At 52.0% G+C, this 17,044-nt stretch overlaps 6 protein-coding genes across 6 annotated transcripts; 4 read left to right on the top strand and 2 right to left on the bottom strand.

The window, feature by feature from the left end:
* Nucleotides 1-83: 83 nt before the first annotated feature.
* P153DRAFT_307148 (AAA-domain-containing protein) lies at nucleotides 84-3,861 on the top strand (the record flags this gene model as incomplete). Its single annotated transcript, XM_033664653.1, has 2 exons — nucleotides 84-238; nucleotides 289-3,861. The coding sequence occupies exons 1-2, from the start codon at nucleotides 116-118 to the stop codon at nucleotides 3,859-3,861; spliced, it is 3,696 nt and encodes a 1,231-aa protein (XP_033528583.1). The 5' UTR covers nucleotides 84-115.
* Nucleotides 3,862-4,003: 142 nt separating this feature from the next.
* Nucleotides 4,004-4,861, bottom strand: P153DRAFT_363171 (UPF0041-domain-containing protein). Its single transcript, XM_033667312.1, has 3 exons — nucleotides 4,758-4,861; nucleotides 4,548-4,620; nucleotides 4,004-4,454 (listed from the first exon to the last, which is right to left on the bottom strand). Exons 1-3 carry the CDS (start codon nucleotides 4,828-4,830, stop codon nucleotides 4,178-4,180), a joined length of 423 nt encoding a protein of 140 aa, XP_033528582.1. The 5' UTR covers nucleotides 4,831-4,861; the 3' UTR covers nucleotides 4,004-4,177.
* A 342-nt stretch (nucleotides 4,862-5,203) lies between these two features.
* On the bottom strand, nucleotides 5,204-6,348 carry P153DRAFT_419931 (Sm-like ribonucleoprotein). Its single transcript, XM_033672213.1, has 4 exons — nucleotides 6,227-6,348; nucleotides 6,016-6,087; nucleotides 5,555-5,966; nucleotides 5,204-5,506 (listed from the first exon to the last, which is right to left on the bottom strand). Exons 1-4 carry the CDS (start codon nucleotides 6,257-6,259, stop codon nucleotides 5,397-5,399), a joined length of 627 nt encoding a protein of 208 aa, XP_033528581.1. The 5' UTR covers nucleotides 6,260-6,348; the 3' UTR covers nucleotides 5,204-5,396.
* A 276-nt stretch (nucleotides 6,349-6,624) lies between these two features.
* On the top strand, nucleotides 6,625-7,168 carry P153DRAFT_381374 (60s ribosomal protein-like protein l11; the record flags this gene model as incomplete). Its single annotated transcript, XM_033670040.1, has 2 exons — nucleotides 6,625-6,962; nucleotides 7,012-7,168. The coding sequence occupies 2 exons, from the start codon at nucleotides 6,625-6,627 to the stop codon at nucleotides 7,166-7,168; spliced, it is 495 nt and encodes a 164-aa protein (XP_033528580.1).
* A 1,581-nt stretch (nucleotides 7,169-8,749) lies between these two features.
* Nucleotides 8,750-12,787, top strand: P153DRAFT_428022 (ankyrin). Its single transcript, XM_033672699.1, has 3 exons — nucleotides 8,750-9,122; nucleotides 9,186-9,403; nucleotides 9,453-12,787. The coding sequence occupies exons 1-3, from the start codon at nucleotides 8,977-8,979 to the stop codon at nucleotides 12,644-12,646; spliced, it is 3,558 nt and encodes a 1,185-aa protein (XP_033528579.1). The 5' UTR covers nucleotides 8,750-8,976; the 3' UTR covers nucleotides 12,647-12,787.
* A 949-nt stretch (nucleotides 12,788-13,736) lies between these two features.
* P153DRAFT_280871 (PLP-dependent transferase) lies at nucleotides 13,737-16,279 on the top strand (the record flags this gene model as incomplete). The annotated part of the gene is made up of 2 exons (XM_033663104.1): nucleotides 13,737-13,812; nucleotides 13,860-16,279. The coding sequence occupies 2 exons, from the start codon at nucleotides 13,737-13,739 to the stop codon at nucleotides 16,277-16,279; spliced, it is 2,496 nt and encodes an 831-aa protein (XP_033528578.1).
* Nucleotides 16,280-17,044: the final 765 nt, after the last annotated feature.

Raw genomic sequence — 17,044 nt, 5'->3', positions numbered from 1 at the left:
CAGCCACAGGACAAGGGGGTGAGCCACACCATCGGCCGACAACAGCCTCGGCTTAGAGCTCCCAGCGTGTTCAACGCGACGCAGCTGTGGTCTTCGCTTTCACTCACAAGCAACCATGCCGCCGAAGAAGCCCGCTGCGAACGTCGTCCAGGCTGAGGTCGCCCTGCAGCAGTCGCTCAAGAACTGCCTCGTCAACCTCCCCTCGACACTCGTCTCGGTGCTTGTGAACGCCAACACGGTAAGTTCCCGCTGCATGGCCATGTAGCATCAAGCCAACAAGCCCTCTAGGTCGCGCAGAATGTCGTCGTCGAACTCTCGTACCGCCAGCCCCCTCCGCCCGGCGCATCAGACTCGAGGACTGCCTCCCCACAGAAATCCGTCTACGTGGGATGGACGGGCATGCAGAGCAAGCGCAGGATCGCGCCGGTGGTCGGACGCGACGGGATAAGTCGCGGTTCATCCACGAGCCAGCAAGACGTGCCTGCCGTGGAAGTGGATGCGACCTTTGCTCGTCTCATTGGGCTCGGCGAGGGACAGAAAGTGGGCATATCGCTGCACCTGGATCCTCCGCAGGCGCATACCATCAACATCGAGCCACTGACTCCTGTCGACTGGGAGATGATTGAGCTGCATGCCCAATTCCTCGAACTGAACTTCCTGTCGCAGATTCGCGCGCTCCCCAACCCCCAGGTCCAGTCCGCGCATCCGTTGACCCTCCACCTCTCTCCGACGACTACCGCGAACATCATAGTGACCTCGGTTGCTCCCGCGCCGACTACCGCTTCGCCCTTTGTAAAAATATCGCCAGACGCCGAGGTCATTGTTGCGCCCAAGACGCGTCAGAAGGCGGAGAGAACATCGACACGGGAAAGCAGAAGCGTAGCTGGCGCTTCCAAGAAGAGCGGCAAGAGCAATGCAAGCACAGTCAGGCGCCGAAGTGGTCGCGAGGAGAATGCTAGTAGGGGCGCGGTCTTCCTTCGAGGTGTTGACCGCAGCGTGGCCCAAGAGTGGTTCGACGAGGAAGAGCACGTAGATGACCAGGGTCTCAAAGTTTGGGTGGACAAAGACATCCTCCTCACCAAAGCTCTGAGAGGGGTCACTTGGGTCTCGGTGTTGATCATGAAACCTGCAGGTCTCCAAGAGCCCGTAGACATGTCGAAGGAGCAGGAGCAGGAGAAGCCTGCAGCTCGTGTCGTTGCAAAAGTTCTTCCATGGGAAGACGCACCGGACAGCCGGCATGTGGCTCTTTCAACAGATCTTTGCAATGTATTGGGCTTCCCAGGTTTTGTAGGGGGGCTCGTTCGCATTGAAGGTGCACCAAGCCAGACCGCCAAACCTTCCGCCATCAAACCACAGGGACCGAAAGACCTCAAGGAGCCAGTCGTCAAGACTATTAAAATCATTCCGTTCTCCACCACCGCATCGCAGGGCAATTCGTCTCTCAAATTCGGCGGCGAGTCTAAGCAGGAGCAGGAAGAGGCCATCCAGAAGATCAAGACTATGTATGGAAAGAAGCATGGGTTGTTGGATGGACCAGTCACAGATGGCATGGTTTTACCTCCACCGAGCGACTCTACATCGGGCTGGCAGGGAGGCATTGTGAGATTTGATCCACCACAAGCCCCTACAGGTGTATCATGGGTTCTGTTCCCAGAAAGAAAGCCTCCCCTTGAACTTGGACAAGAGATATTCAAGCCCTCAAGCTGGGTTAGAGGTCAACCAGGTGATCCGTTACCTGAAATTCCACCAAAGCTGGTCGGAATCGACCCACTCATCGAACAACTGCGTTCACACCTCACGCACAACTCCTCAGTATTACTCACGGGTGGACTTGGAGCAGGCAAATCGAATTGCGCTAAGCTCCTCGCACACCAGCTTCGAACAGAGTTCATGTTCAACACAATCTACTTTCCCTGCCGCAAACTCGTGACGGACGAGACGAGAGTAGCGACTATCAAGGAGACACTTAACAGGCTTTTCGCGTCTGCGTCATGGGGTGCTAGATCAGGTGGAAATGCAGTGGTAATCCTAGACGACCTTGACAAGCTCTGTCCAGTAGAAACGGAGCTGCAGGTAGGGAACGAGAACGGTCGCAGCCGCCATGTCAGCGAGAGCATCATCTCTATAGTGAGGCAATACTGCTCAATGGACTCTGGTGTAGTTCTCCTTGCTACAGCACAGGGCAAAGAAGCTCTTAACAACGTGATCATTGGTGGTCATATAGTCCGGGAGATTGTCTCTTTGAAGGCGCCTAACAAGGATGGCAGGCGGAAAGTGCTTGAAATGCTCGCACGGCAGGACGAAAAGCAGCCGACGGAACAGACGAACGGCCATACCTTCCCGCCATCACCAGCAAACAGCCGGCCAAGCACATCTCATCGAAGCGAAGCCAGTGTTTCTAGTCTGCAGCATGACCGCGATTCAGAAGATTACGGATTCGTGGTAGATCCAACCATCGACTTCCTTGATCTTGCAGGACAGACAGACGGCTACATGCCTGGTGATCTTGTCCTTCTCACCTCCCGTGCTCGCAACGAAGCCCTCATCCGCTCTATCACCGACTCATCAAGCTCTGTCTCGCTCACTAGGGATGACTTCACTCAAGCGTTGACTGGGTTCACGCCTGCATCCCTTCGAAACGTGACCTTGCAGTCCTCAACTACCAAATGGGACTCCATCGGCGGTCTCCACTCAACACGACAAACACTCTTGGAAACCCTTCAATATCCAACAACTTACGCTCCCATATTCGCCCAATGTCCCCTGCGACTACGGTCCGGTCTACTGCTCTACGGCTTCCCCGGTTGTGGAAAAACGCTCCTCGCGTCCGCCGTAGCAGGAGAATGCGGACTAAACTTCATCTCCGTCAAAGGCCCCGAGATCCTGAACAAATACATCGGTGCGTCCGAAAAGAGCGTGCGCGACCTCTTCGAGCGCGCAGAAGCAGCACGACCCTGCGTTCTGTTCTTCGACGAATTCGACTCCATCGCCCCGAAGCGTGGCCACGACTCGACCGGCGTAACAGACCGCGTCGTCAATCAGTTGCTCACGCAGATGGACGGCGCAGAAGGACTAAGTGGCGTCTACGTCCTCGCTGCCACCTCGCGACCAGACCTCATCGACCCTGCTCTGCTCCGCCCCGGACGTCTCGACAAGAGTCTCCTCTGCGACATGCCCGGCCTAGAAGAGCGCATCGACATCCTCAAAGCCGTAACGCGAAAACTGCACCTCGCGCCCAGCCTCCTCGAGACCGGCACACAAGGCGAGAACCTGCGAGAAATCGCCGCCCGAACACCAGGCTACTCAGGCGCCGACCTCCAAGCCGTCGTCTACAACGCACAGCTCGAAGCCATCCACGACGTGCTCGGCGACGCAGACCCAACCAAAATCGACAACGCGAGGGACGGCGGCGCAAACGGCTCCGCTGGAACAGACAAGTCAATCCCGGAATTCACACACTTCAAACTCTCCGACACGCAGTCCGTTTCCTCCTCCTCCGCATCCGCACTCTCTGCAGCACAAACCTCCGCACACCTCACCGAGCGCGCACACATCGCTATCAAAATCGCCGCCCTGCAGACGCTGCGCAAGAAACAGAAACTGCTCCAGCGACCGTCTGCGCACAATGACGACGCCGGCGAGATCAAGGAGGAAGACGACGCAGATGGCGCGGAGAGGAAGGATCCTCAGATCCAGTGGAAACATATCGATAGCTCGCTGGGGAGCACGAGGAGCAGTATTTCTGCGACGGAGAGACGGCGGTTGGAGGGCATTTATCGCGAGTTTGTGGAGGGGCGGGATGGCGATTTGCCGAGTGGGCAGGGGGGGACGGAGATTGGGGGGCGGTCGAGTTTGATGTGAGGAATATGGGGATTGGGCTTGCTGTGGGTGAGGGGGGAAGGTTGAGAGGGGTTTGGATAATTCTGTGTTGTTGTAAGATTTTGAATAATGAAGGACGATGCTGCTTGCTTGACTTGTTGGCATGATTCTATTGCAGCGCTTCTGCTATTGACGATGGCATTTTCGGTGATATCAACCAAGCTTCCTACATCCAGGCGACCACTCTCCAAAGCCCCGTCCAGAACCCAGAGTACATCGGACACCTCCCAGCAAAAAAGGTAGATACATCCCAAACAACCGCCTCTATCTTCCTTCCATAATGCCTTCTCGCAAATTCTTACTTCCCCACAACGCCCTTGGCCTTATCCTTGACCTGTTCCGCCACGCCCGCGACCTTGTTCCCCGCCGTGAGCGCCTGCGCCTTCGCCGCCTCCGCCGCATCCCGACCCCCAAAGTTCCAGTAGTTCAGATACCTGTATCCCTGGACGAGCTGGCTGGAGAAGTTGATGGCGTGGCATCCGAAGAGCAGGTAGTTGGCTGGCGTGACGGCCATGGCGTAGCGCATGAAGGTTGCGGAGTAGAGGGTGAGGGCGCCGGTCATGCGGCCGGAGATACTGTAGAACGTTAGAAGGAGAAAGGATTGCGGGGTGGTGATTATGGGGGAGGTGAAGTATGTGTGGAAGGAAGGATTGGTGGGGGGTATATACATTTCAGGGTCCTTGCTCATGTCTGCTATCGCGGCAATGGGGATACCAAAGTTACTCGCCGGGCCCCAGAAATCTACGCAGAATTAGCTGTTGCTCGTCTTCCAGCGGTTTCCTTCTCCCTATCATCTCCCGAGGCAATTCTTCCTCCTCATGTGATCTCGCCGCACATCGATCTGGAATGGACTTGTCGCATGCAGAGCAAACACGTACGGGTCGAGCAGAAGTAATCTGTGTACTTGTTGGAGCGAATCTTCGCATTGAGAGCTTTGATCGCGGCGGCCATGGCGACAGAATTAGCCTGAAGAGGCGGGTAGGTATGGGTGAGGGGTAGAGTGGTGGGCTGTCGCTGTCACGGTTGTTGCTTGGAGCCGCAATCTTGAAGTTGAGTGAGGCTTGGCGCTCCGAGATGGAGTGAGATTCCACGATCCGCTTTACGAACATCACGTGTTGCATATCTGTGGGCAACAGTCATTGCAAAGCCACTTATTGGTTACATGGAAACACTCGATGGCCATAGTTCTTGTGAATTGATTGCAAGTTCGTTTCAAAATCTCAGTCGCTAAACAATTGCTCGGTGCGCTAAAGCCACTTAATTTGGTTCCCAAAAATGCGCGCCTTTGATCTTCATCGCTCATCCTGGCGAGGTATGTAGATGACTCTGCACGTGATATTGATTTGGATGGTCCCACAGATACACAAATCTCCTCAGGCCAATATCTCCGTCTGTTGTCACTAGGCATTTCTTTGTATGTGGTAGGCTGCACATGTTGATCCTCTTGCAGTCTGCTATCTCGCGTGAATCGAGGCAAGACTCGAGAGGCTTTATGGAAGACGTGTCTACACCACCGTCTATCGGCCACCAAAGCCCGGGGGTCCGCCACGTCCTTGGAAACCAGGGGGTCCACCAAAACCGGGGGGCCCAGCAAAGCCAGGAGGTCCACCAGCAGGAGGGAAGCCGGCTGTAATGGGTTAGTAGAGGTTTCTCATATTGGATTGGGAATTCTTACGAGGTCCACCAGGAGGTCCTCCCCGTCCACCAAAACCTGGGGGTGGTCCTCCAAATCCTGGAGCGCCTGGGAAGCCTGCTCCAAATCCAGGGCCAGGGCCTCCAACACCAGGGGCAGGTCCGGTCAGGCCAACAGGCAAGCCGCGTCCAGCTGGTCGCGCAACACCCGGTCCAGCAGCCAGTGTCGCAGCAGTCGTGGGACCGCCAGTCGTTCCTCCAAGTCGCGCGGCGGGGTCTGCTGGGGGCGGACCGTCGACTGACACTGAGATGACGTGCGCGCCTCGAATGATGGTGAGTCCAATCGCGCGTCGTTCTTCCGTCTCGGTGACTGTTTGCGTTGCGCCTGGTGCAGCCTTGCCCCTTCTTCGAGTACGGCGGAACTCTTCTGTGTCGGCGAGAACAAGGTTCATGTGCTGTTGTTTGTGTTAAGATATGTTTTGGAGAAGGCACTGGGATACTGACCTTGTCGAAAGCGAGCATCTGCCCAACCATCTGCCTACCATCTTGAAGTGTTACCTTCATGCGGTAGTTGATCTGCAGCTTGTGAGTGCGATGCGATTGCAGGCGGGAGTGGGAGCGCTTACTAGATTTTGCTACAACAATCGCGTCAGTTAGTTTCTATGCGCGTCTCTTCTCAGGACAAGGACGTGAGCTGTTAGGCAGAGTTACTTACCATCTTTCCCTGCCGGTTTGCGGCGCCAGACATGACTAATAATTCGCGTCCGAGGACGACTTGAGATTCGAGAAATGGGTTCAGAGAATGGCTGAGAAGAGCCCCTTGCAGTCGTGAGGTAGTGGGGTGCTGGTGGAGCTATCGAACGCGGTCGCTGGTGAGCTGCGAAAGCTCGAAGTTCATCGGCGCTCGGACCACCGGTCTTGGCTTCCCACTCGCTTAGCTCGCCATGTCGAAATAGAGCGCGAACATCTTCAATCTCCGACTCCAGCGACATCGACCATCCACTCCGCCCACTAACTACGCAGCATTCACAATGGTATGCACCGCCGGGCAGCCGTCAATCGCGATGCGAGTGCTAATCCCGCGTTCAGTCCGACTCCAAGGCCTCCAACCCCATGCGGGAGCTCCGCATCCAGAAGCTCGTCCTCAACATCTCCGTTGGCGAGTCTGGTGATCGCTTGACCCGTGCCGCCAAGGTGCTCGAACAGCTCAGCGGTCAGACACCCGTCTACTCCAAGGCCCGCTACACCGTCCGTACCTTCGGTATCAGGAGGAACGAGAAAATCTCCGTGCACGTCACCGTCCGTGGCCCCAAGGCCGAGGAGATTCTCGAGCGTGGCCTCAAGGTCAAGGAGTACGAGCTCCGCAAGCGCAACTTCAGCGAGTCCGGCAACTTCGGTTTCGGAATCAGCGAGCACATCGACTTGGGCATCAAGTACGACCCTAGCATTGGGTAGGTGGCAATCGAACGGCAGGAGCGAGGCACACACTGACGGGAGCAGTATCTACGGCATGGACTTCTACGTCTGCATGACCCGACCCGGCGAGCGCGTTGCCAAGCGCAGGCGGGCACAGAGCAAGATCGGCGCCTCCCACCGCGTCAACCAGAACGAGACCGTCAAGTGGTACAAGAACCGATTCGAGGGAATTGTCCGATAAGCGCGCCAACGATGACGGATGATGAGGGAAGACGAAGATTCTGCACGATAACCAGCATATTCGGTCTCGGGGGGTTCGGTCCTGGGAGTCCGGAGTGTATTTAACAAAATAGCAAGCATTGAACTTGCGGCCTATCAATGGAGCTTGACTGTGTCTCTAACGAGCCGGTCTTCGATCACAATACAATGGAGGCTTCACTTGGGTGATGTTCCGCTCAACCATTGTGTGATCTTCTTAGCTTGTTGTTGACTGCTTGTGACGTGTTTGCTGACTGAATGTTGACAGTACTCAGATGCAGTTCTGAAATCTCCACACCCGACAAAGCCTCTTCATCCGCGACCTTTTCGTTTGGCGATTCATACTGAAGTGAGGTCTATGATTGTCTTTGTATTTCTCCAATTCTCATCCTAGACAAATATCCATGAAGAAATCAAGACATTCTCGATTTCCATTTCATACCCAGCTCAAGCACGGTAAAATAGGGGATGGTCTACTGTCTCCCTCCATCAAACATCTCAAAGAAACACATGTTCTATTGTTCGTAAGGACTTGAATCACTTTCACGTCATGATAAGCCTCAAGCTAGGGCTGGGCGCCAGAATCCCCCAGTTCCATGTTAAACATTGAGGTTAATGTATGCCTCCAGGACGTGTTCTAGGCACAGCATCGTACACAGGCTGTTGTTGAGGAAGCAGGGTTGTGACTTGTAATAGTAGTCAAAAGGCTCGAGTACAATGGTATCAATTAGAAGAACATTAACTGCCCAGTTCACGCCGCCTTCTATGCTTTCCCGCTCAAGAAGATCTGTTCAGAACACCAACACCACAAGCGAGCCCGTTTTCCGTCCAATGCTGGTCCCAACCTATCTGCAGAGGAAAACTGCCTGCATGTGTACGATGGTGTCGACACGAGCAAGGACGTAGTGTTGTGGACGACGTTGGTGCTGATACTGGTGCTGATGATGAGGGAGAGGAGGGACGCCGACTTCGATATCTGTCACAAAACGGTTGGTACAAAAACGTAGCCGCGTTCGATTTGCAGAGAGCCTACCTTGAGTAAGGCGTTGGGCGCGGCGCTTCTGCCCAACGATCTGCCAGAGGAGCACTCCGGAAGGAAGGAAGGTGGTGAATAATGTGACGAGCGCGATGATGGCTTCGGTTGACATGGAGGAGGGCATTGTGGGTGTGACTTTATGGGACGAGTCGCTGCTTGTTGTATATTGAATGGTGATTTGGAATGGTGCACTGAGTGTCTGGCTGATAGTTTTTGCAATGGGCCATTCTTCTTATGGGTCTTCAAATTCATATTGTGCAAATTCGGATTCTGCGGATTCAGATTGTGGTAATTCGGGTTCTGACAATTCTGCTTTTGCTAGAATGCATCATACCGGTATGCATCATATGCATCATAGCCTCAGGGGGGCTTGTACTACCGTGGTGAGTGACTAAATTCCGGTTTTGTATGATTGGCGGTGCTTCAGGTTTTGCATGATTGGTCGAGACGTTGTTAGCTGCAGGAGCTGCGAAACCGTGAAGGACGATTTGTCGCCCGTCTCTCTTGACAAGGAAGCACCGGGAGTATGCATGACACATTCCCTGTAAATTCAGATTCTGTTTTGGTCGGCTGTGTTTGGCAGGGCATGCATGACAGCATGGTTGTGCCGTCGCGAAACCTTAAATAAGCCGTGATGGCTTTGCCTTCAGCCTGGTCGACACAACATCCTTCAGCTTTCGCCCAGGACATCTTTGCACGTCAGACAACAACATCCAGCACTCTTTTGATGCCACTTTCCAGAACCGCCTTCCAAGATGAGCAACGACGCGAGAGCTACAAAGATCTCCGAACAGATCTGGGATAGCCATCGTTCTACGCTTGAGCGCCTCTACGTACAAGAAGGCAAAGAACTCCAATATGTCATTGATTTTATGCAAAATCAGGAGCGTTTCCTCGCCAGGTAAGCAACTATACTACTTCACCAACTACGAATGTTTCAGCTCTTAGACTAATGCCATTGAAGCAAGTCCCAGTACGAGTATCAGTTCAGGAAATGGAAATTCCGGAAGAATCTCAAGAGGAAGGATTGGCCTGTGGTGATCGGAATTGTCGAAAAGCGAAGACGTCTGGGCAAAGACAGCGAGATCCTGTTCAATGGGATCGTCCTCTCGGACGAGAGGATTGAAAGAGAAACAGCACGTTATGGGTCCGCATTGAAAACTAGCAACCAGCTACCAGAAGGTAACATTGTCCATATGAAAGTCTTCTTTATATGCTAATCTGAACTTAGGACAACAGCATGACTTACCCGACGACATAGTGATCTCTACGCCCCCCGCTACGTGCAATTCGCTTGTTCAGTCTCCACGGCTACCTTCCACGGACATCAACTCCAGTCTCATCCACACACCACCGAGGTTCGAGCACTCTTGGAGAATACCGCGTGCAGGAATTCGCACCCTTCCAATGGAATATGAACCCTTTGCATGGGTAAAAACCTTGGACTTCACAAGATTACCACAACTCACATCAGCAACGAGCAATCAATTGATCAATCAATCCAAAGCTGGACTGGCTCGACTAAATGCTATGTTCTACCCGACACAGAATGCAGTTACAAACACTGTCAGCTCTAAATTCGTGATTCTACAGTACTTAATTTCGGCTCTTTTGAACAACACAGAGCTTACGGGAAGGACGAGTCTTGAGAATATCCATAGCTGGCTAAGAAGTATCCCCCAGCCTGTCCTGCTCGAATTCTTTGCAGCTCTTCCAAAACCTGTCATGCCTGTCTTAAGAGAGAGGATCTTCGCGGCAGCGCTTGAAGATGATGATGGAGTTACAGTACAATCCATGCTGACCCTCGGAGTGGATCCTTTCGAGATGATACCTACAGCCTATGAAGGTCCAGTTCAGCCCCTAGAAAGAGCGTTGGGGCGTGGCCAAGTTGAAGTTGCCAAAACTATCATTTCTCACATCTGCCAGTTAGGAATGATTTCCAGCCCAGACTCCGCACTCAAATTGCTTCTCGAATCGGCTGAGCGGATCAGGCGGATGTTGTTCGATAGGATCACGAATACCGAATGGGTGGAACTTCTCATCATACCTCTCCTCGCTGGCGCAAAACCCATTGTTGCGTGTTTCCGAAGATGCCTGGACGATCCTAGTCTGACAAGACTCATTCTTGAGAACGGGCAAGGAGGCATACAGGGGTGGCTTCAAGCTGGTCTTCTTACTCAGTGCTTCGACTGGTACAAAATCTTCTCGAAAGAAAAAGAAAAAGAAGCCTATGTACCATTGTTGAGTAATATCCTCACATACTGTTTGCTCGAGAAAGGTCATCTGCTTCCGAAAAATGACCCCGAAATTGAGCGCGAATTATCCCATGCCTTCTTGGCTACCCTCCGGCTTGGTCTTACATGGGCATCCCAATTAGTCTTTGAAACCTGCTCAAGCTCGAGTATTTCACTTACGGTCCCTGGATATGATCATGCTGTGAGCCAACTCATTTTAGAGGGTTGTTCCAAGGGTGACTGGGCCTCAGCAGAGAAATCTGCTGACAAAGAGCCTCAAAAGCGTTTTGTCCCACAGAAGGATCGGCGCGTAAAACCCAGAGCGATTGATATCAAAGGACTTCAAAAAGCAGTTTCTGAAGATAATCTGGCGTATGTCGAAAAACAATTGAAGTGCGGAGAAGACCTACAGCGATTTTCATTAGAATCTTGGAGACCTATATTGGATCAAGCCGCGCGCTTTGGTCACGACATGATTGCGCTTGCGATCATGCAAGCCCCTCTTCATGTATCTTGGGAATATGATGGAATCCCTACGCTGTTGCAGCACTGCAGAACACTTGCAATGAGTACCTTACTTGAGTCTGACTTGAGATGGAACAAGGCATTGCAAGCGGCACGTATCCAGGGAAACTACATCATGTTAGACGACTTGCTGTTTCGAATGCAGATACTCGACCCAGACCCAATCTTTCCAGGAAAATTCTATGTCAACTCAACTGAAAGTATTCAGATGGCACTGCGTGCGCTGTCTTACCACGCAATTCAGACCAACGATACAAATCTATTGAAATGGTTGGTTGACACTGGATTGCACATGGATGAAATCTGGTACAGAAGATGTGGTGATGGATTTGGGACTTTTCTCAAATTTTCCCCGTGTGTTGGAGTCAGTTTTGGAGAAGGAGGTGGATTCATCTTCGATAAAACTACAGACTATGGTAAACTACCTTCCCTGCTCTATCTTGCAGCAAAGCAAAACAAAACGTCGATAATCCGGTTTCTGTTGGCCGAAGGAGCTGAGAATAGAGACTCAATTACTTTGATGCATGCAGTCAAAGATCGATTGGATATCGCTACCATCAACATGCTCCTAGAGTGGTCAGAGATTCGAAGCTATCGTAGAACAGGAAGCTACGGGTCAGCTGCGCTCCGATGCGCCATACGCCAACAGAATTATATTCTGCTACAACTGTTGGCAGACAAAGTGGATGTTGAAAAGATGGAGTATCTGTATCCTGATCCTGGGGAAAACGAAGAAGTGTGTATAAGCCCTTTGGGTGAGGCGATACAAGAAAACGACCTCGAAGCAATCGAGATAATCCTCAGCAAAGGCGTTAGTCCAAACGCCCTAGTGGCCCACGACGGAATCCAATTCGAGTACGGTGCATGGGATGCTGACAGAACTGTTCTGAAGCGACTGACTCCTCTATTGGCTGCTATAGACATGCGAGACATGCGAGACATGCGAGACATGCAAGACATACTAGACATGCGAGAAGTGCAAAACATGCAAGACATGCAAGACATGCAAGACATGTCTATTGTCGAGACATTGATCAAGAGTGGGGCGGAAATCGACTATCCACCTAAACAAGGGCTCCTGCGAACGCCACTGCAGAGGGCAGCAGAGATAGGCAGTTTTGAGATTGTGGGATATCTCCTCAAATGCGGAGCCCCTGTCGACAGTATCCCGTTCTACTCTGGTGGCACTCCCTTACAGTTAGCCGCAATGGGAGGCTACGTCGGTATCGCGACGCTTTTGCTCGAGCGAGGTGCTAACGTCAACTTTCCGCCCGCAAAAGGGGCAGGAAGAACCGCATTCGAAGCAGCTTCTGAATGGGGTCGCGTGGATATGTTGTGCCTTCTAGTCAAGTGGGGTGTTGATCTTGATCTCGTCGTTGGTGAGGAGACAACCGTTACAGATCATAACGACTTGATGTCGGATAACTCAATTCTTCAAGACCCAGGTCGTGATACTCAATATCTCCGGGCGCTCCATTTCGCGGAGAAGCAAGGACAAATGGCATCAAAACGATTCGTGGAACACCTGTATCACCACACTCATACTGCAGCTGGACAGGGTGCTCGAAATTCACAACCTGGCTCTGTTTCAGGGCAAAACGATTGGAATATGGATGAGTTTTTGGAGAACTGGGACAACTGGGACCCAAACTTGCCAGTCGGTTAAATTGGCGGTTTTGTGGGTGAACTAGATTCTCTACTGGGTATACACGAGTGAATGGTATATCAACTTTTCTTGGCTCTTCATCAGGTTTCTGTTGTGTAGAAGGCTCGGCATGTTCGTTTTCTCTTATAGTTCTGAATAAACACTGTTCTATGGATTCAAGCCTAGTTTACGACTTCGAACTCTATGGTTCGTTGAACACTTATCCTCGGTCGATATGACGACCACGTCGACCCCAGTTTCTCATGAATCGACACCGAGCCTGCAACGATCTGCTCGATACTCCTGAGGGAACAAGTTTGTGATAAGGCCCTGATTTACAGTATTACTGAGCATGGTCAACACCGCATTTACGTTGGTCATACATATTCATTCACTTCGCTGGCTTGACTCCAGCTGTCAACTGCACTGTCGGGACAAATTTTCGTGGCTTTGGAGACGTGGGCTGCTGTGAGTGGAATTTTGACCTTACACCTGGTTTTTGAGGTGCAGATGCTAACTTATTTAGCTGGATTAAATGATCGCAGCAATGCTTCTGCGGCGTGTAGGTACTCAGGATGAGGTAGCGCGTCTGACGGAGTTTGTTGCCAGCACCTGGGCTATGTAGGACAGGCGAACAGGTCAACTCAGGTAGAGGGTACAACGTTTGGTAGATATAGACTAGAAGTTGATCTTCGCAATGCTAGCGAAGGATACAACAACATATCTTGAAAATAGTGTGATACAAGTCAGGAATTATGGTTTTCTGGCTAAATATCTTGCTTTGTAGAGGACATGCTCGAAACGTTTTTTCATTGGTCAAAAAGCTATGCTGTACTGATGATAGGTTTTGGGTGACGTCTAAATTCTTTCGACAGACTAAGGCGGAAGTTGTTGCACGAGTCAATTGTGGGGTCCATCCTCTAGTGGCTCTGTCACATATCGGGAGGCGGAGATAACCGCGGTATCAAGTCACGACCATCATTTGCCATCCCCCACTCTCGCCAGCTACACGCTTAGAACCAGATGGTTTTCGTTCAGAAACCTTTCGCCTCTCCTCCTCCCCTCGATGAATACGGATGATCGTACTTCGCGCACTTCCATATCACACGTCATGGAGGAAGCGGCCTGTGTCAGCTACAACAATGCAATCGAGGAGCTTCGTACTAGGGAATACCCTATGCTGCAAGGTATGCACCTACCGGGTACTTAGAGAACAGGCACTAATCTAAACAAGGTACAACCTACCTCGACCATGCTGGGACTACTCTCTACGCGAAATCGTTGATCGAGCGCTTCTCCACCGACATGATCTCGAACTTGTACGGCAACCCCCATTCTGCCTCGAACGCCTCCCAGTTGACGACACGGCGCATTGAAGACGTTCGATTACGGGTCTTGGAATTATTCAACGCGGACCCACAGGAGTTCGACGTGGTGTTCGTCGCCAACGCCACTGCGGGTATCAAGTTGGTCTTGGATGCGTTGCGGGACCAAGAAGATGGGTTTTGGTATGGCTACCATCGGGATGCGCATACGAGTCTGATAGGTGTACGAGAGGCTGCGATGGAACATCAGTGCTTCGCATCGGACGCAGAAGTTGAGGACTGGATTGAACGAGAGGATAGTGAGGTCGGACGGACGAGGCTGTTCGCCTATCCTGCGCAGTCGAACATGAACGGGCGTCGCCTGCCGCTGGAATGGTCACGCCGTATACGTACGGGCAAGAGGGGCAGTGTATATACACTACTGGACGCCGCAGCCCTGGTTTCAACCTCACCGCTCGATCTCAGCAATGTTGAATATGCCCCCGACTTCACCGTTTTAAGCCTCTATAAGATGTTTGGCTTTCCTGACCTTGGCGCTTTGATAGTCAGACACGCATCAGCATCCGTATTCGATCGACGCCGCTATTTCGGCGGCGGCACGGTGGAAATGGTAGTTTGTCTGAAAGAGCAATGGCATGCAAAGAAGACAGAGTCGCTCCACGAGAGCTTGGAAGACGGTACTCTGCCGATACATAGCATTATGGCGCTCGACTCTGCTATGACTGTGCATCGAGAACTGTATAGTTCCTTGGAACACGTATCGAAGCACACCGGCTTCCTGGCAAAGAAACTCTACGAGGGACTATCGGCGCTGCGACATGGAAACGGCGAACGCGTTTGCCAGGTGTATAAGGATCCGGCGTCTACGTATGGAGAACTGGCTACACAGGGACCGATCGTCGCATTCAACCTTCGAAACGAATCTGGGGGTTGGGTTAGCAATGCAGAAGTGGAAAAACTGGCTGCGATCAAGAACTTCCACATCCGGACTGGCGGGCTCTGCAATCCTGGCGGTGTCGCCTCTTCCCTTGGCTTGGCGCCCTGGGAGATGCGCGACAACTTTTCTGCCGGCCAACGATGCGGCAATGATAACGATATCATCCGTGCAAAGCCGACCGGTATGATACGCGTCAGTCTTGGAGCAATGAGTTCATTGGCAGATGTGGAGACGTTTGTTGCGTTCACGCGCGAGTTCTTTGTTCAAAGAATTCTACCGACGGCTCCATCGCCGGCGCTATCTGTACAACTGCAGTCACCATCACCAAGTCGTTTACATGTAGAGAGATTGACTGTCTATCCTATAAAGAGCTGTTCAGGGTTCAGTGTGCCGCTTGGTAGAACTTGGGACGTGCGACCAGAAGGACTCGCATGGGACCGAGAGTGGTGTTTAGTGCATCAAGGCACGGGAGCAGCGTTGAGTCAAAAGCGCTACCCCAAAATGGCTCTCATTCGTCCGAGAATCGACCTGGAGGAAGGACTGCTACACATAGAAGTGGGTGGCGCTCTGCGAGATAAGACGATTCTGCATGCGATCACCGTACCCCTCTCAGCAGATCCACGATTGTTTGCAGACGAAGCGATGTACAAAGATGCTAACGCAAAAGTATGTGGAGATACGATCATAGCGAAGATATACAAGTCGAACGAGGTATCAGCCTTCTTCACACAGGCCTTGGGGGTGGCCTGTCATCTTGCACGTTTTCCCGCCGCTGGGAACGGAAGTGGCTCTGACCCACGACACTCAAAAGCACACTTGCAAAAGTATCAAAAGGCTCGCAGAATGCACATACCTGGCGCTTTCCCGGACGTGGTACCGATAACGCCCGGCGCATGCACCTCGAAAACACTTTTATTGTCCAATGAGAGTCCTATTCTAACCATTTCACGATCAAGCCTCAACCGCCTTAACGAGTTGATCAAAGCGGATGGCGGTAAAGCAGCGCAAGCAGAGGTGTTTCGCGCCAACATAGTGGTCGCGGAGAACCCGGACTACCCGCCTGGTCTCGAAGAACCATACGCGGAAGACAATTGGCGCTACCTTCAAATTGGCCAGCAATACTTTGAGATGCTTGGACCATGCCGTAGATGCCAGATGGTATGCATCGATCAGCAAACCGCCGAACGAAATCAAGAACCGTTTGTTACACTGTCTAAAACACGACGGTTCGACGGTCGAGTCTATTTTGGAGAGCATACCTGTCACCTCCCATCTGGTGACTCATCTTCTCTTTTGGTACAGAATCCTACTATCATGGTCGGAGATCCAGTACGTGCGTTTTGTGAAGACGAGGTTCACCAAGACGGCCAGCTGCATGCCCTTGTGGGTTGAACGTGCCTTAGCTTTGGCCATGTTGTATTATCGTGGCAAAACTCAATTCGTTTGTTCACCTTTCTCTTTGCAAGGATGCACAGTATGCTTCAAATCATAGTATTGAAGACCTGGAAGTCTTCGCGCGTGGCTTCATCTCCCATGCAGCGAAAGACATCAATTGGCCTATCGGGTGCCAGCTGTACAACTAGATTTCAACCATACAGATCCCAGCGTGAATAGTTTTGAGACGCCTCATCTAGTCAAGGTATGGCAGATGCACAATGGACGAGAATGATCATGTGGTAAGCGCCGTCAATTGCAGTTTCAATGTCGAGACCCCAGAACTACTTCAACCTGTGAGTGTCGTTTGAGCAGCCACTTTCCGCGCGGCTTGCACACAGTCTGTCTTGCTGGGGTCGAGACGCTGGCGTTGGGAGGCGCGCGCTCAATGACGAACCAGAGATGGCTCTTAGAGCAGTTAAACGGCTGGCTCTTCAGTGATCTGGTGGCGTGGGGACTGTAGCAAATGGAAGCGCGCGACTTGTTCAAGCAGCATAGAGAAATGTACAGCGGCTGCGAGCAAGACATAAATTGAACTAATGTTCCCACGAGATCAGATGCACCGCTTGCTTGCACCAGCGTCCTCGACTCTGTTCTATTTGCAGTAACATACGTTCTTTGTTACTACTTTACTTTTCGACGCCAGTGTCTGAACGGCTTGTTTCAGATTCCTTTTCTCACATTCAAAACGTTCTCCAGTTCATCTCAAGAGCGTGATTGCCA

This window comes from Dothidotthia symphoricarpi (genome assembly GCF_010015815.1).
Source record: "Dothidotthia symphoricarpi CBS 119687 unplaced genomic scaffold P153scaffold_2, whole genome shotgun sequence".
NCBI classification, from domain to species: domain Eukaryota; kingdom Fungi; phylum Ascomycota; class Dothideomycetes; order Pleosporales; family Dothidotthiaceae; genus Dothidotthia; species Dothidotthia symphoricarpi.
Note: the sequence above shows the minus strand (reverse complement) of the source record. Positions and strands in the feature narration are given on the sequence as shown.

Excerpts from the sequence above, each read along its gene's own strand:
- P153DRAFT_363171 (XM_033667312.1), bottom strand. The coding sequence starts at position 4,830 with ATGGCCGCCGCGATCAAAGCTCTCAATGCGAAGATTCGCTCCAACAAG. Across the intron at positions 4,621-4,757 it reads AGATTACTTCTGCTCGACCC|ATTTCTGGGGCCCGGCGAGT; the intron begins GTACGTGTTTGC and ends AATTCTGCGTAG. Across the intron at positions 4,455-4,547 it reads ATGAGCAAGGACCCTGAAAT|TATCTCCGGCCGCATGACCG; the intron begins GTATATACCCCC and ends AACGTTCTACAG.
- P153DRAFT_419931 (XM_033672213.1), bottom strand. The coding sequence starts at position 6,259 with ATGTCTGGCGCCGCAAACCGGCAGGGAAAGATG. Across the intron at positions 6,088-6,226 it reads CAAACCGGCAGGGAAAGATG|ATCAACTACCGCATGAAGGT; the intron begins GTAAGTAACTCT and ends CACAAGCTGCAG. Across the intron at positions 5,967-6,015 it reads AGATGCTCGCTTTCGACAAG|CACATGAACCTTGTTCTCGC; the intron begins GTCAGTATCCCA and ends CACAAACAACAG.
- P153DRAFT_428022 (XM_033672699.1), top strand. The coding sequence starts at position 8,977 with ATGAGCAACGACGCGAGAGCTACAAAGATCTCCGAACAGATCTGGGAT. Across the intron at positions 9,123-9,185 it reads CAGGAGCGTTTCCTCGCCAG|CAAGTCCCAGTACGAGTATC; the intron begins GTAAGCAACTAT and ends ATGCCATTGAAG. Across the intron at positions 9,404-9,452 it reads TAGCAACCAGCTACCAGAAG|GACAACAGCATGACTTACCC; the intron begins GTAACATTGTCC and ends ATCTGAACTTAG.